A 17,810-nucleotide genomic window follows, 5' to 3' on the forward strand; every position below is an offset into this window, starting at 1 on the left:
TAAATTATATAGGAATAGATGAGCTTCTAAGGGAGCTTTTAATCGCATTTGGGGAGAAATTCACTGGCAGCTAATTTCATAAAAATCCCATTAGGAATATAAAATTTTGACGTTTAAAAGCGTCTTAACCACTTTATTTTGACTGTGCTCAGTCTGTCACCACAAGAGGCCTTAATTATATTCTTGAATCCCTTTTTTAATAGTGTCTTCCGTTTCCAGATGTAGGAGCTTAATTTACAGCTTTAATTGCATCTTTACGGACCGCTAACAAGTAAACTGGGTTAATATGTCGAGACATGCGCTCCATTGTTGTAAGAAATTTCTGAGACCACGTAGCACCTCCGTGGACCAAAAAGAGAGGTTGTCTCCTCCTCAGACCACTGCTGCTTTGCTGCATCCAGATTCATTCTTATTTGAAAATGTCTCCGTCTCTCAGTCTTGCTGTTGCCGTTGGTCTTAATAACTCCAGAGTCCAGCCCCTCCGCTTACGTAAGGGGTTCTTTCCTCTAGACCAGCAAAGAGTTGGTGCTACCTTAAAAACAGTTTCTTCTGGCCCGGAGCCAGTTCTTTGTCAGTGGAAACAGAAACCCGGTTCCAAACTCAGCACTGGTCCAGAACCAGCCTGGAACCGGTTTGATGGAAAAGGGGTATAAAGGATGTTTCCAGTCATCTGATCCGTCCCCAACTATAAGCTTTATCATAAAGGAAGGTTTCCTTAAAAAGGAGGAGAGAAACCCGGTACCTGATGGTTCTACCTCTCGTTCTACTGTTAGAACCTATAGGAACCACAAGTGAACCTGCTTCCTGAGACAGGAACGCTGCTGGTTGGTCATTAAGAGTTTTACATGTGAGCAGAAGTTTGACTTCTGTTCTGGGTTTTACAGGCAGCTAACGAAGAGAAACTAAAACTGGGGGGACACGGATTCTCCTGCTGGTTCTGGTGGGAACCCTGGTTTATTAGGTTTATTAGAGAACGTTGGGACTCAGTCCTGAACCCCTCAGGAGGGGGGATTAGATGGTGTTGCGATGGCCTCCAGTACAACTGTGAGCAACCTTGGGGTTATTTTGATCAGGATTTTTGGTTCAAACATATTAATCAGATTTATAAAACAGTGTTTTTCCATATCCGTAAAATCTCCAAGATCAGAACAGAGTTCTCCGTTCTCAGAGGGCAGGTTTACTCGTAGTTCCTAGAATATCCACATGTAGATCTAGCTCTCAGGTTCCAGCCCAAGCCCGATGAAAAACCCCCCAAGATAATGAAAAACCAGCCCGAATCAAACACTCTCTATGTTAAAACCTTAAATTATTAAATACGTAATACATTTGAAGTCATGAGCAAATTAAGCTTCACAACACCACTAAATAGCCAAAAAAAGTTCAGGCTCCAAACAAAGACTACAATTAAATTGAGTAGATTAAAGCAAATAAAGTATCAGTGAGTTTACTGTGTACGTTTCTTTTTTTCTCTGCCATAATGGAAACTTTTTTGTTAATAATTTATCCTAAATATTTTGTAAAAACCAGGAAAAGCAGCCCAGATTTTATCAACCCGCCCGATTGGGCTGAAACCTGCTCAATCTGGCAACCCTGATTGAGGCGTCTAACAACTGGTAAACAGATGAATTTCTTCTCACAAACGATTTAATAAACTTTTCCTTTTGTGTGGTGCACGCGAACGGACGTGAACGGACGCGAACGCAAGCACCAAAAGCAAGTATATCCCAGGCTTAAGTGTTCTGAAGGAGAGAAGTCCTCATGTTGATATCTTGCATCATACCAGTGTGCATACTGTATGTCTGCCACCTGAGGGCCTTATGGCACTAAGCACATCACACTTAAAAAATAAAGATGAATTACACTGTAATCGTATTTATTAGGTAAAAATCAAATAACATACACTCATAGGAAAAAGCATTTATTTGTAGCAATATTACAAGAAAACAGGATTAAACATGAAAATCATTTGCACCTAGAAATAAACCTATTGCACATCTGCGATGTAAATACATAGTATAAAATCCAGAAAACTAAAACATAACATAAAATAAAATAAAAAATAATACATGGTTATAGTAAAGCCCCATAAGGCTGACCACGGCATATACGATTTGTTCAAATGACTCAAAGACTATGAGGCCAAATATCAAGTTGGTCCAGATGTGAAATAATTTTCATTGCAAAATATGGAATTTGTCTTAACAACTTAACTCCCGTATACGAAGCACAACAAAAACAAAGATGAATTATGTAAAGCGCATCTACGCTGGAAGTTACTGATCATTTTCAGTACAGATGTAAAAGAAAAGCCACATAATTTCACTTTCACAACTTTTAATCTTTGCGATTATTTAGTTACTTGGATAAATTCAAGCCCTTGGCTTATATTCAGTTTCCTCTGGCACTTATACAGCCTAATATATGTATATATAAAACATGCCCCCGATAAATGTTTTATGTGTAAAAATGTTTATGCACTCACAGAAAAATTGTACTGGAATTATTTGCCTGTCATTAGACTTAATAACTTAAGACACAATAAATAGACACTGAAAATACATACTGTGCATAGGTTTGTGCAGAGCATGTCCACATAAACAGCAGTTGTCACTAATTGAACATTTTAATTCTTGTGTTGTTACCGGAGGCAGCAGAGGCTAAAGCCAATCTCACCACCACAACTCTGTTTTTGGTCCACTGGAAACACTAAAGAGCAACAGTTCATGAAGATGTTGACCAAAAAACACATTATGCAAATAAGTTGGCCTAGTGCACCACTCCATCACATACTAAAGATGTGTGAGCTTTATAAAAATGTGGCTTTGTTTCTGTCAAGAGTGCTTTGTGCTGGTGTAACCCTGTTTCATGAAACCAAAGGAATAGGACAATCAGAATTCATCTTTCCCACATTCCAATCAGTTCAAAGGGAATAAGAAACAGGATACCAGGGGAGTTACTTGAACTAAACACCATGTAAATATGTACCTTAAAACACGTAGAGTAATAAAATGTCACAACATCGGAGTGTTAATCAGAAACAAGTGTTACTTTGAACAATTATTGTTTAAGTCTGCATAATAGGGCTTAAAACCCTTTTACTCTCCCGCTGGCCTTTTAAACAAGACCTGGGACTTCCTTTTCTTTTTTTAAACCATCACTCCTTAAGTGCTACTTCTATCTTTGCCACGTGTGGGCTAACACTAACACCTTTTTCAGACTGAGACCCTTCGCTGCTGTGGACTTTAGAACCACTGAACGCCTCACACTGCCACATTTCCTCACTTTGTTCACAAGATTTTCCTATGCATCTTGCACCATCCTTTCAGCAGTTTTAGCCACTTGGGACAGACTTCCTCTTTGATTATGGTCCGATCGCACCTTCCTCGATTTTCACACCACCTCATCAGACTCCAGGTTGTATTCCTCATAAAGCACATCTAGGATGGTCAGCTGCTTCTCCATGGCGGGGAGGTACACGCCCAGATCTCTGTGCATGCCGGTGGTAAAGTCGCTCCTCAGTTCATCACCCTCTCTTGACACTAAGGCAGCAGTGAAACTTTGATAAGATGGGGCAGCTCGAAGCGCGAGCTGTGTGAAGAAAAATGAAAGTTAATTTACTTACACTTTTCAAAAGCGCTCGTCTATCAATGCATACCAGTATCAATGTGTTTGGGAAATACCTACAGCAAACACACCACGCACAACCCATCCGTGGTATTGCCTAAGAGTCTTTCCATAAGCATTATCTAGTTGAGACAAGATAAATAACGTGATACATTTTGAGAGAGAACAGACATCACATTGTGTTTAAAATGTCTGCAAAGTTGCCCCCTTGAATCATGGGATCAGACTTACTTAGTGCTCCATGTATATCTTGCTCCCCAGCGTTGACCTCAGACAGAAACTCCTTGAGGAACTTCAGGCCCCGTCTAAGCCACAACAAAGCCTCGGTTGCAGAGTTGCGTACCTTGCAAACATCTGTCTGTACTTCATGCAGCACAATGGACTGTAGTGTGGGAAAGCTCTCTGGGTCTGACATCAGCTTCTGATGAATTTTCTACAAGAAAAACAGACAAGAATGATGCAGTCTGAAATGGATACATTCCTGCTGTAAGCTTTATGATGGCAAACAACTGACAGTAAAGTATATTTACTTTCTAAGAAAACGTTAGTGTATAGTTTAAGCTTACTGTCAGAACAAGAGTGTTATAATCAAGTGTCTGGCTGCAAAAGAAAAGCCTGAAAGGAGGTTTTAGGTTAGAGGTGTATTGGCTAATGGAGTTTTATAATTTCTAGCAAAGTAATAACCAAATAAACTCTTAAATGCAATCATAAATATTGAGCTAATTCATCAGTTCTTAAAATCCCTGTGCACTCACCTTGATATTTCCTGCAAAATCCATTTTAACTGGTGCAAAAACTGTGGAGCCCAGTTTGTCTGAGAAAAGAGAATCTTTGATCATTTTGTTGCTGCTTTTAAATAGAAGATTTTCAGTTTGTACCATTGTGAAAAAGTTTTCAAAGTTGTAATACATATTACTCTAAGAAGTCACCAAAAATTAATAAGTAAATAAATAAAATAACACTCTTAATTAAAGGAGGCCAGTATGTATTAGTTTGTATTAAATAAAAAAAAACAAAAACAAACAAACAAATAAAACACACATCAGAGAAAAACGTGCTCTGTCAATATTAAAAATGTTAACATTAAAATAAACCCTGATGTGAACTCCTACATAATTTACTTATAGAGAAAATAACCAGCTGACAAGCAACATGTGAACTACAGAGTTTAAAAAGATTAATGTTAGTAGGAAAAAGAGGAGAAGCAACAATCAAGTTTCAGAATTATTTTGTCTAAATGCTCTGTACTAAGGTGATACTAAATCTAACATATCTGGATTGTGAAATCAAGAATAGGAAGATAGCTAGATACCAAAAACTAGTGTCCAATTTAAAATGGAAGAAAAAAAAACTATAAAACAAAAAAAAAAACTGAATTGAATAAGCAATATTGAGTTATGGCAACAGGATTGGATCTGGGCTTTTCCAAAGTTAAGCCTAGTAGTAGTTCATGAATGTCTTGAGCATAGAACTGGTGTCCAGCAAAATGTCTCTCTTTAGTGATTGAAACTATTCAAAAACATAAAAACAATTATTTGTTGATAATTTCATTTTAAAATTTTTTTTTCAAACCTACAGACTGGAGAAAGGTCATTTATTGTGCTTTTCAAAAGGCAGGATGAAGCTACAATAGATTAAAAAACTCAAATTAATTCAATTATATCACTAAATTTAGCCTTTATTGAAAAAAAGTATCAAAAAGTATATATATTTCTCATCACAGGATGTATTGATGGCAAAAAAAGCTCAATAATTTGAAGCAGTTTGCACTACTTCAGGTGCTCTGTATCCCTGCTTGGAGAACAAGCGATGTTGCATCACTCCAGAGGGAGCACTGCATGTGGTTTCAGTCAGTGATACTTGAAAAGTTTTAAATGGAAAGAGCACCAATGTGAAGGAACCTTTCTCTACGGTTATTAACTTAAGCTTTAGACAAATTTCTCACATGGCTCCAAGCTTGTGGGCAATTGGAGCCCAAAAATACAGAAGTTGGTTTGAAATGTTGCAATAATACTACATTTTCCATGGATGCAACAGTTGAATTAGAAAGATTTGGATTATAGGCTATCAAAGACTAACTCCTTCTTCTGAATATCAGGCCATGTCTGATATTGATGCTCTAAACAGTGGCCTCCTTATTACTCTTGTTTGGGTGTGTCAAATATTGGTGAAAGTGTTCTTTTTTTATTTGTGTGTATATATATATATATATATATATATATATATATATATATATATATATATATATTCTCTTGTCCTGACTATGAGCAACCACTATTATCTGTGTGCACTACAATGAGTAGTGTCCGATGCTGCATTACACTGGTGTAGCACACAAAGTCAAAAACACACAGCCACATGTGCATGAGTTGATCGGTAAAATACACTTTGACATATGACAGGTTGATCGAAAGGACAAATAAAGTCACTGACAGAGATACAGTAGGAAATAATGCAGGGCACGAAAGAAAGGATGAAATGGAAACTGATACAGAAAGCTGCCACCTCATTAATCATAGACTTAAAGACAGGGCATGCACGATAGCAGGTTAAGATAAACAACAACACACACACAAGAGAGTGTCTTTCATTATTAAGTTAGTAAGACTGAAATAACCAGAGTGGCAAATGAAGATCATGACAGATGAAGACGAGGAGAGACTGAAATAACTGGCCTACCTAATACAGGCACTATTGCATAGCATGAGTCCAAAAACTCTTGTGTAGGGATACCATTGTCGTCATCCAGTCTTATATCACTAAATCTAAAAGGGAAAAAATAAAAACAAAAACAATAAAGTGGAACAGATTCAAACAGGAGAATGAATAACAGGTAAGTGACCCATTTCAATTTTTATTTGACCAAATCCAAACAGAAAAAGAAATAAAAAGGATACAAATCTCAAAAACAAGTTGGAGATATTGTGCACACAAAAAGTCATGCACTACTAGGCCTGACAATACCTGAGACTATTCTGCTACGTTGTCTACAAATTAACAATTTCTCTTTTTTCCTTCAAATACTGTCATATTAAAAATACCAACTTAAATATGTAATACTGTTGTTGGAGCTGAATACTGGTTGAATTGGAAAATACCCCCACCCTCATTATAATGTCTACCTCGTAACTGAAAAGGATAAAAACTATATTATATTTTACACACTACTAAACACTCCAGTGTCTTGAAGACAGTCAAATATGCTAGAAATAGAGAGGAATGTCAACAAAAAGCTTTACAAACCGAAATATTAAGATGAGTGCCTCTGTGTCATGTGATCAAGAGAAAAAACACACACTGGTAAAACACTTAATCAAGACATCTTGAATTCAATTCATGAGTTTTCTCTGTGCAAGACTGCATTACATTTAATGTATCCCAACAAAATCACTTCAGATAAAAAGGTGTAGCACAAGTGCAGTGGATCAAAGACAAATGTACAACAGTAAATATAGCTTAAATTGGTTTAAAGTGTATTACAGTCACTCACAGTAGGTTCACAAATTATCTTATCTACTGTAGCCTAAGAGATGTGACCTTCCTGAGGAGCATTTTCATACCTGTGACTCATTGTGCTGAAGAAGGTTTCCACTTGCTCTGTGCCTTCTGGCTCTGTTGAATCTCTGGAAGGATTGTCTTCTTCTGGAGCCACCTCCGGGTCTAAAACCACTTCCTGTTGGTGCTGGAGTTGGACAGCATCCACTTCACTGCTGCTGTTGTCGTGCTCTTGACTTTGGTCCATTTTGTGATTCTGCTCTTGTTCAATTTCTTCGTGATCGGCAGGATAATAATTCTCATCCCCCCCTGCTGTTTGGTCATCGTGTTTAGCCTCAGCGGCGTTCTGGTCTGTGTGTAAAGCAGGACTGACTTCTTCCTCCTGAACTGAGCTGATGGGTGATTCAATACCTGCATGATAAAATAGATTAGCAGAATAAATACACAATGTAACCAGAAAAAATAATCAATAACCAATCTGATTCTGTAATGTCAGCTAGCTGGGTGTGATCAATTGATGTTGAGCCACCTCCAATGTGTAAATTATTAAAGCGGACACATCAGTGGTTTAACTTTTTGTGCTGAAGTGGAGTAACCTGTGTGTTAACATTGCTATAAATAAATAAAACATAAAAATATATGGACTTATTTTATACACTACCCAGTCAAACAACCTCACCAAGATGATAAATCCTGAAACTACCTTCATGATAACAGACTACAAAAGAAAAGAAAAACTTAAACAGCTCTTTAGAACCAATTATTTTACAGCAATTTAAGAGATTTAGTCGTTTTTTCAGTCTCTGCTCTAATTTTAAGATTTTGTCCTACACAGAAGATTCAGATCATAATTACAATCTGCCTTAATGTTTATATCCATTATAATCTTCTAAAACCTAAAAAAAAGGTTCAAATAGATACATATTAAATCATTCTGCAGTAATCTTCTAAATGTTTCAGTGTTAGGTGACAATAATGTATCTATAAAATTACAGTAATTGACAACAAGGCTTGCAATATTATTCTTAGAACTGCAGGAACACCCCATATCTGCCATATCAGTCCAGTTTATTTGTAAGCTGTCAGAGGAAAAAAAGAGTTTATATCATCTTTTACAATTATCCTTTTCTGAAACCTAAATTTACACTTGTTAATTTCTGGGAAAAACAATCTTGTAAAGAAGAGGAGCATTGTTTGGCAGAAAAAGAAGAAAAACCGACATTTTCATGAACATAGGTGAAATAGAAGATGTAACACCCAAGCTACTTCTATAAACACACAGAGTTCGACAGCATGTGCACCTTTATACTGCCATGTCAGTTGGTTCAGGAAAAGTCAATTGCTACTACGGAAGCTTGGAGCTTTCCTTGTTAAAGCTGTCGCTTTCCAAAGCATTCTTGGAGGTCAACAAAGGATTAGGTTTATTCTAAAGCTCAGAGAAAAGAGGAAAGCCTGTCCAAATGTGTTTGCATTTCTCACCAAAGTCATAATTTCAAGGATGTCTGACTCACACTCTGTTCAGTAACAAATGCAAATGGATGGATCAAATTCATATCTACATGCTAGCAAGGGATACAATGGGCCTCTTAAGATGCATTCAGCCTCACATGAGCAAACTACGCCACCTAGCGGTGAATCTGACAAATAGCTAGATAGCTGTTCTGCCACTATCACAGAGAAATAATCTTTCTTTGATGCCAAAATTTGTAGTATTTGTGTTTGTGTGCCTACTTAAATTGGAGAAACTTATTGAGTTTAAAAAAAAGGACTTATTTTATGAAGGGAAAAGTTGAAATGTATCAACACTGATATGGGAGGGCACCACAGCAGCATGGGCAATCAGATTTATGCTTGGTGGATTAAAGGTCCAAGTTAACACTCATGAGGTGTTTTTAGATTGCCACTATTATGGCTGGATGATGAACGCGTGTTTAGTGCGCGTTGGGTAATGCAAATGCAAGGTGCGTTATTTGCCACCCCGTGCAGGAAGGCGAGTTAAGGGGAGGGAAGGCGTGTCGGGAGGCATTATCCGCGTGACATAATGGAACCTGTGTGGGGGGCGGAATGACACATTTTGTCATTTTTGTGGCCAGCAATGGACCATCCTTTGTGTTTCTGGACATACGCCGCTTTATGGTGTCCTCGTCTCTGAGGCTGAGTAGCTCATGGATCTCCTCGTCTCCCCAATTACTCATCTTGCAAATATAAGACCAACCTGTGACCTCCTGCTGCTGTTGTTGCTCTCATCAGCTGTTTCTTTATTTTACAAATTTCTTTTTTTTTTAACTCCCCTGGTGGGTTTTCCACAGGTCACGGGATCAACAAATAATCAACATGATCAACAAAAAGAAGAGTTAGAACGTTAAATATATCTGCCAATGTAAAAGGGGTACGCACTGTGAAGTGTGGAGAGCTAAAGAACTACAAACACAATGCGAGTTACTGCAGTAATTTATGGCTGGGTGGACTGATTTTGTGAACACTAACGTTCAAAAAAGATGAGGATGACCACCTAATTTTTCAACCATTGCAAACTTTCATTGAGACAGCTGACATTCAAGGGTGAACCAACAGTTCATCATTAATTTGATTAAAATCACTTCCTCTCCACCAACTTGAAAGTTATTCCACATCTGGCAAGTAACAAAAATATTTAATATCTATACATTTTAACATATTTTAAACTTTAAAATCAGGTAAATAAATATATGATTTGAACATTTAAAATAATCTTATATTAGTCAATCAGTGAGCAGACATTTGGCTCAATGGTTAACAAATGTATCTGTAATGTGACAGGCATATATACAGAACTGTCTCAGAAAATTAGAATATTGTGATAAAGTTCTTTATTTTCTGTAATGCAATTAAAAAAAACAAAAATGTCATACATTCTGGATTCATTACAAATCAACTGAAATATTGCAAGCCTTTTATTATTTTAATATTTCTGGTTATGGTTCACAGCCTAAGATTAAGATTCCCAGAATATTCTATTTTTTTGAGATTGGATATTTGAGTTTTCTTAAGCTGTAATCCATGATCAGCAATATTAAAATAATAAAAGGCTTGCAATATTTCAGTTTATTTGTAATAAATCCAGAATGTATGACATTTTTGTTTTTGTAATTGCATTACAGAAAATCACAATATTCTAATTTTCTGAGACAGTCCTGTATATATAATATATGAAATACTGATTCTATATAAACCTTTACATTTACAGTGACTTGGTATAAGCATTATAGAAACTGTTAGTTTTCAGTGTATCCATCATTGTCTGCTCACTAAGAGGGGAGAAAAGGATCAATCAGTTCACTTTAGTTTAAATCCCTGACAACAGCCACACCTCGGACTTACCTCTGGAATGCAAATAGCTTGTCACTTCAGGAATCTGTGCAGGGTGTAAGTCAGGGGTTGGGACACATAACTTACTTGATGGAGAAGAATGGTTATCGTGTCTCTCTGGTTGATCTGGTCCCTCTGCTCCCGAGTCAAGGCTCTGGTTATCATCTGTAACTGCTTCTCCTGAGGTTTCGGCTACATCTGTCCATCTAGAATATAAGTTTAAGGACAATAAGTCTACAAAAAAAGTCCAAGTCCAAGTTGCATAATCTGACATTCTGAAGCCTAAATGTCCGTTTCCCTCCGTTTACAAGCAAACGTGAAGACAGGGTTTTTGCAAATCTCCACTTTGGCCTGAGTTTTCAGAAATGATTGTTTTTGGTGACTTTGAGCTTCGTTTTCGTGTAAACGAACGGCCAAAATGCATGAAAACACCACCGTTTTTGCTACGTGTAAACGGGGCCTCAGCTTCCTCTGTGGCATTCTGGTCAGATTGAGAAGATCCTTGAAGTCTTCCTTATACTGCCTTCCAGCATCTCTGGTTGAGGTTAACAACACCTCACCATCACTGCACTGCACAATGACACATCATACTTGCCTGGGGGTTTCTCCGGTTAATCCAGTTTCCTTTCAGTCTAATAAGTGTGATTTCAATTATCTGTAGTTTTAGGTTTGTTGCAAGTATGTGCAGTTGTTTGTCTATGTGTGTACCCCTGTCTTTCTCCTGTAATGAGCTGAGATAGGCTGCAGCAGACCCTGGTGATCCTATATAGAATCATAGAAAATGGATGGAGGGAATGCCAATAATAAAGTACAAAGTACGAAACTGTAAAAGTATAGCTTCTCCTTAGAACAGGAGGACAAACCATCCATACACACACATCTCATGACAGACAATACAATTGAGTGGGAATAGAAAAACAGCAACATACTTTTCTCCGACGTTCTGATTTAAATGGTTGGCAGCTTTAATCTGCTGGGAAAATAAACAATGGGTAATTACAATAAATTACTGAAAACAAACCAAGAGCTTTTCCACCATCATCCTTTTAGATTAATTAGTTAAAGCGTTGGAGTGAAACACATACCTTCTGGGGTTTGATGGCTGCTATCGGAGGCGTTCCTGGTGGACTGTGTGTTGCCATGTCAGTACTGAAAGTACGGTTTGCTATCTGCATACATTCCTCCAGAGTTTTAAGAAAAGTTGTACATGTTGACTTCACCAAGTTTCCAGTGTCTATGCCACTCTGAAAAAAACAGATATACACATCAGCAATAGCTGATCTTTGTCCCAGCTCTACAGAAATGTCTCCAGTGATTAGTTTGGCAACAGTATATGAACGCACAAAAATGTATTTGAACATTCAAAACAGCAATTTGAACATTAGCCAGTTGCTAATTGGATACTGGAAGCAGTTTCTCCAATTTCATCAGCTCATCCAAACCTTACCTCCACTTTTTCCTCTAGCTCATCATTCTCCTTGATCTTGTTTACTTGCTGAAGAAGAAGGTCACAGTACAATCTGAGCTCTGACATCTTAGTTCTCAGTGCTTCTGTGTTCTCCTGCAGCTCTGTTTGGATCACACAAGCAGCAAATCAGACAAATTCTGGAGTGTGTGCTAAATCAATGTTTTCTAAAAGGCTCTGCCACTGCATGTGCTTAGAAATCCCCCTCTTTATAATGAATGTATTTCCTGTGACAACAAAACCTGACACATTAGTCTTGCACATTGCATGAAACAGTGGAGAAACTATGAAATCTATTCAAATGTTGTACAACAGTAAATAACTGGTATGTAAATCAGTCTTCATCATATTGTCTATTATGTCCACATACCCTTTTCCCTCTTTGTACGGTTGTCTGTAAGGCAGGCTTTGGCCGTCCCCAGCGCCACCAGCCACTTCTGCCTCTCCGCTGCGTTGATGGCTCTGAGGTAGAAATACTGCTCCCCTGGTATCGTCAGATCAACTCGTGTAGAGTCAGAGGAATTAACTAAAACCAGGACCAAGGATATGTCAAATCAGAATCAGAATCAGAATCAGCTTTATTGGCCAAGTTTGAACATTGCCAAGGAATTTGACTCCGGTAATTTCACTCACTGTACCCAGATTTAAAAATAGCAAACAGTAAATAAACAAATGTGGCACTAATTAACATATATACAATTTAAAAAACTGAATATGAGTAAGACATGTAATGACGGCTCTAAATAAAATAACATATATACAATTATTTAAAAAGTGAAAGGTGCAGCAGAATGAGGTAGACATGATTATTGTTGGAAGCTGCATTGTTACAGCATGTGATAGTGTTATTATAATTACTGTTATTATTGTTATTGCACGGTGATTGGTTTCTAGATGTGGGTGCAATTCATCGATGTGTCGATGCATCGCGATGCGTCACGTGACGGTTTGGAATCGATTAATTAAATTTTTTTATTTTTTTTTTAAGTTATCCTATCCAGATTCCAGACTGAATAAGCTGCTGAATCATTTCATTTTCAAGAATTCACATTTCTTATTGTTCACTTGAAATATGGCAGATATGTTTACACTAAATAAATTTGATGGAAGTACATATCTTGTTTACTTGAATTAATAAACTCATTAAATCCAGGGCTTGACCGTTTTCAGTGTTTTCCACCAATAGAAGGGGCTCTCATGCAAGTGCAGCTTTCCCTGGTCAAAGTTAAGTAAGTCAAAGAGCAAATGTTTACATAGTCATAAAATACATTATTTTGTGTCTTTGAAAAATACATGTCAAATGTTAAAAAAAACCCTTGTTATTTACTTAATGAGTGTTGTTAGAGGAACTGAGTTAATTGATTGGCTATTTATTTACAAATGTAGCCACAGATGAAGACAAAATCAATCTTGTATGGAAAAAAGCATTAAAAATCACAATAATCGAAGAATCGTGGCACCAATAATCGAATCGACAATCCTTATAATCGAAGAATCGAAGCTCCAATAATGGAAATTGAATCGAATCGTGAGGTACCCTTGTTTGCACACCCCTATTGGTTTCTCTGAAAACCAGTCAGTACCACATCCAAAACAACTTCACATTAACATTGCTCAGATTGAAGGGGACTGGTGTTTCCTACCTTGGATTTCACATACTGAAATTTTAATGCTGCCCTTGCAGCCTTTCCAGGCATCTTCTTGAGAGTCATAATAAGACAAAGTTCCTCCATCCAGTACAAACCAACGAGGCTGCCAACCTAGAAGAAAGATAACAAATGCTTGTAGAGTTTTTGTCCATTTTCAATGTCAAAATTCATGCAGACCAATAGTCATCTATGTTTAAAGTCTTGCAGAGATAAACCTCATCTACGTTGCGTTAGCAGCCACTAATCACTTGTAAAGTGTACATTGACAGATGGAGCTAAGCTGGCTAGTGCTAATGTTAAGACTACAAACAGCTCATTCATAAAAAAGGTAAATGCAACTCATTTTACAAGCTGTGAATAATGTGCAACTATTGAAAGCTGGAGACAGCTAACATTAGCTCGACAATGTTTCTCACAAACTCAGTCCGAGTGAAGGCTGATTTATGGTCCGCGTTAAATCGACGGCGTAGGGTACGCGGCGACGTGTACCTTAGGCTCTACGTTGGTGTAACGCGGAACCATAAATCAGCCTTGAGACACGACGCCTTTGGCTAGCTGCCTTAACATGAGCACTCCGACTTGTGCAGCACCAACTCACCACTTATGTAATTAGTCCACTTGTACAGCATGCCTTCCATTGTTTTGTTGTTTCTTATCATCAGTTACTTGTTTCTCATAACAAGATGTGCGGCTCAGCTGATTGCAGCGCCTCCATCGGGCCCGGGATGTGCGAGGCGCTGCGCAGGAAACAGCGCTCACACTTGTTAGGGAATCAGCATAGACATGTGTACACACAGACCCGCATCGACCGCTGGGGCGAGACCAATGCGGCCGCCATCTTGCTCCGGGCATCCTACCCAGAGAACAGCATGAGACAGAACAGTGTTGAAGATGCCAGAGCACTGTGCAGCGTATTCCTGTACATACGGCGAACAATTGAGACCAGGGATAAAAATAATACATAAATAAAAAAAATAATAAATAAATAAAAAATAAAAAAATAAGGCTACAACACATAGCCAAATTCACCTCTCTATATTCTCAGAGTAATCAATCAATCACAGTGTGCAATAATCCTTCCAATAATCATATCTGCCTCATTCTGCTGCACCTTTCACTTTAAAAAAAATTGTATATATGTTATTAAGAGCTGTCATTACCAGGTCTACCTCTTACTGCTGCACCTTTCACTTTTTTAATTGTATATATGTTAATAAGTGCCACATTTGTTTATTTACTGTTTGCTACTTTTTAAATCTGAGTACAGTGAGCGAAATAACCGGAGTCAAATTCCTTGTCGGGCAATGTTCAAACTTGGCCAATAAAGCTGATGCTGATTCTGCTGATGCTAATGCTGATATACATACATAGATTATATGTGTGTTATGTATATATATATACAGTGTGTGTATATATATATATATATATATATATATATATATATATATATATATATATATATATATATATATATATATATATATATATATATATATATATATATATATATATATATATATATATATATATATATATATATATATATATATATATATTGCGTGTGTCTTGTAAAATAGCCTGCCCTACCTATCATACTCACATGCCAGAATATTCTATTACTGTTAAGCCTACTATGAATATTATACAAATCATGTGTCCGGTATCATGCCTAAATGTATGAAGTTTTCAGAAAAAAAACCCCAGTGAAAATCAGTTTCGTATTCTGCGAGTTATGACTGATTAAATGCGCTGAGCCTTAATTGACCAGCCAGACAGATGACACTGAGTGGAGCGGTGCCTGCTCCAAGATGGCGGCCTCACGGCGCCGATAGGCAGCAGCGGTCGATGAGGCGTCTATGTGTAATATGTCTATGGGGAATAGGGCACTAAGAAAAGCTGTCGACGTCCCTCCTACTTACGTCAAAGGATTTCAGTATTTCGGATGCGAATTAGGGGGATTGACAAATGAAGCTACCAATGAAAAGTGAGATAATAAAGTAAAGGCGGAAACTACTTATAAAATACATCCAATGGTAACACGAGAAGGGCGAACATTTGAGCAGTTGCTGAAGAAGTTGGGCTGCCACGTTACAGATTCCTGACATGTTTATGGTGAAGCCACTGTAATTATACTGGGTTTTTTTTTTAAAGTTGAAATAATCTGTATCTGAGGAGAAAGTTAGGGTTTTGTATATCAAAATGATACTTTTTTCACTTTTTTCTATATTCCCATCAATGTTTGTTTTTGTCACTGGGAGAAAACTACCCGAACCCGAAGTGAAAATTGAGGTGATACACAAACCTTTTATGTGTCTTCGTAAGTCAAAATATGGAGACATGCTTCTTGTTCATTACGAAGGATTCTTGGAGAGTAATGGCACTATGTTCCACTCCAGGTAATGCACTGGGACAAAACTGCATGCAAGACTGTACAATGTGCTGCACTGCATGCCTTTAGGCACCTACTGCATATTTAACAGAAAAGACTTTACTGCAACATGTTTCTGTTGTAAATCAAACCTCAGATTATAACCTTGTAATATTTCAAGAGGTTAATAGTGAGAGCTGAATTGATTTCCTGTGTGTGGTGGTAACTTATTCCACATATTTGTTTGTTTTGTTGTGTGTATATTTGACACTATGCAGCCGCCAACATGGGGATAAAAATCCAGTGTGGTTCACTCTCGGGCTCCGGGAGGTGCTGAAGGGCTGGGATAAGGGTCTGCAGGACATGTGTGCAGGAGAGCGCAGGAAGCTGACCATCCCTCCATCACTGGCGTACGGAAAGGAAGGAAAAGGTACAGACTTTGTGTAAAACACCTTGCAGAATATGTGTTTTGGTGACAGCTTATCTTTAACATGGTTAAAAAAAAACACATCACATTTAACAGGTAACATCCCTCCAAGCAGTACCTTGATTTTTGACATGGAGCTCCTCGAAATCAGAAATGGTCCAAGGTCACACGAAACTTTCCGGGATATGGATCTCAATGATGACTGGAAACTTTCCAGAGAGGAGGTGGGCATTTTTTGTTAACTTTATTTGCTGCATTAACGCTCTACACTATAAATGGATAGGACCTCAATATGATTTTCTGCCCCTGTTTCAGGTGAGAGAGTATTTGAAGAAGGAATTTGAGAAACATGGTTACTCACCTAATGACACACATCATGAAGTGATGCTTGATGACATCTTCAAACATGAGGATGAAGATGAAGATGGTTTTATATCTACCAGGGAGTTCACATACCAGCATGATGAACTCTAAAATACTTATTTTTACAATCTAATTTAAATGTCAGTTTTACACAAAACTCTTTAAGGAACTTGTTTTTGTTGTTTTAAACACTACACGTGAACGCTATTGTTACAATCTCCGTATAACTTGAAATGATCAGGACAGTATTATATTTGTATTATTTTGTTTAAAAATTCATCCATAATGTATTTATGTTGCCATAATAATGTGCATTGGTAGTGTCACTGACGTCACAGATGAGCTCAAGTTACTGTATTCTCTAAGTTTAAGTCCATGAAATCAGTATTTTGAAAATAAACATCTTTTATGTTGATTATTGTTATTCATTTTTCCTGATCACTGAGCTTGTGTTTGCAGTTATATGGTGATGCAAGCTAACAGGTCTCCTCTGCCAACGCCTTTATCAGTCACTAGAGGGCCCTCTTGTCTGCGATATTGGTACAAGGCTTTCATCTCTTAAATCCACCCAAAACAAGCATACACATCCATTGGTAACACTTGGTATTTGACTGACCTATTTTTCAAAATGAGAGTAGTCACATATACCTTTGTCAGAGTGTGCCCTCTTTCAAACCCCAGGTTTCACACATTAGGACAGAATTAAAAATAAATCATGTAGTCTTTACCAGGGCTTCAAATTAGGGACATGCAATTTCAGATTTACAATAGATGACATTAGACCATGTAAATATTATTTTAGAATGCAGAAGCAGAGTGTGAAAAACGAAGAACAGCCATCAGTTGTTGCTGCCCATCAATCTGGAGGGAGAAAAGACCGTTTCTGAACAATTTGGAGTCCTTAATTCTACAGAAAGGAAGACAAGCTCCCCGCTGCAAAAACCCAAATGCTATATCTTAAACTCAGCGGATCCCAGCAGATTGAATGTTTATGTTCATGGCAATGCTTTTAGAAAAGAACAAGTATGGCTTGATTGGAGGGTTAGCAGGAGAAACCCTCTGTTCTATAAA

General features: G+C 37.6%; 2 protein-coding genes across 3 annotated transcripts; one reads left to right on the forward strand and one right to left on the reverse strand.

Moving 5' to 3' along the window:
• Positions 1-1,907: 1,907 nt before the first annotated feature.
• Positions 1,908-14,333, reverse strand: plekha8 (pleckstrin homology domain containing, family A (phosphoinositide binding specific) member 8). Of its 2 annotated transcripts, none has more exons than XM_061716659.1 (13): positions 14,180-14,333; positions 13,576-13,692; positions 12,303-12,458; positions 11,915-12,036; positions 11,553-11,711; positions 11,397-11,437; positions 10,555-10,673; positions 7,185-7,530; positions 6,304-6,389; positions 4,380-4,438; positions 3,856-4,057; positions 3,685-3,746; positions 1,908-3,588 (listed from the first exon to the last, which is right to left on the reverse strand). In XM_061716659.1, the coding sequence occupies exons 1-13, from the start codon at positions 14,238-14,240 to the stop codon at positions 3,391-3,393; spliced, it is 1,728 nt and encodes a 575-aa protein (XP_061572643.1). In that variant the 5' UTR covers positions 14,241-14,333; the 3' UTR covers positions 1,908-3,390. The 2 variants fall into 2 exon arrangements, with proteins under 2 accessions (XP_061572643.1, XP_061572642.1); XM_061716658.1 differs by having other exon boundaries at positions 11,397-11,440.
• A 1,306-nt stretch (positions 14,334-15,639) lies between these two features.
• Positions 15,640-17,135, forward strand: fkbp14 (FKBP prolyl isomerase 14). Its single transcript, XM_061718325.1, has 4 exons — positions 15,640-15,977; positions 16,228-16,379; positions 16,473-16,600; positions 16,692-17,135. Exons 1-4 carry the CDS (start codon positions 15,781-15,783, stop codon positions 16,848-16,850), a joined length of 636 nt encoding a protein of 211 aa, XP_061574309.1. The 5' UTR covers positions 15,640-15,780; the 3' UTR covers positions 16,851-17,135.
• Positions 17,136-17,810: the final 675 nt, after the last annotated feature.

Source organism: Cololabis saira, chromosome 3, assembly GCF_033807715.1.
Source record: "Cololabis saira isolate AMF1-May2022 chromosome 3, fColSai1.1, whole genome shotgun sequence".
In the NCBI taxonomy this organism is placed as follows: Eukaryota; Metazoa; Chordata; class Actinopteri; order Beloniformes; family Belonidae; genus Cololabis; species Cololabis saira.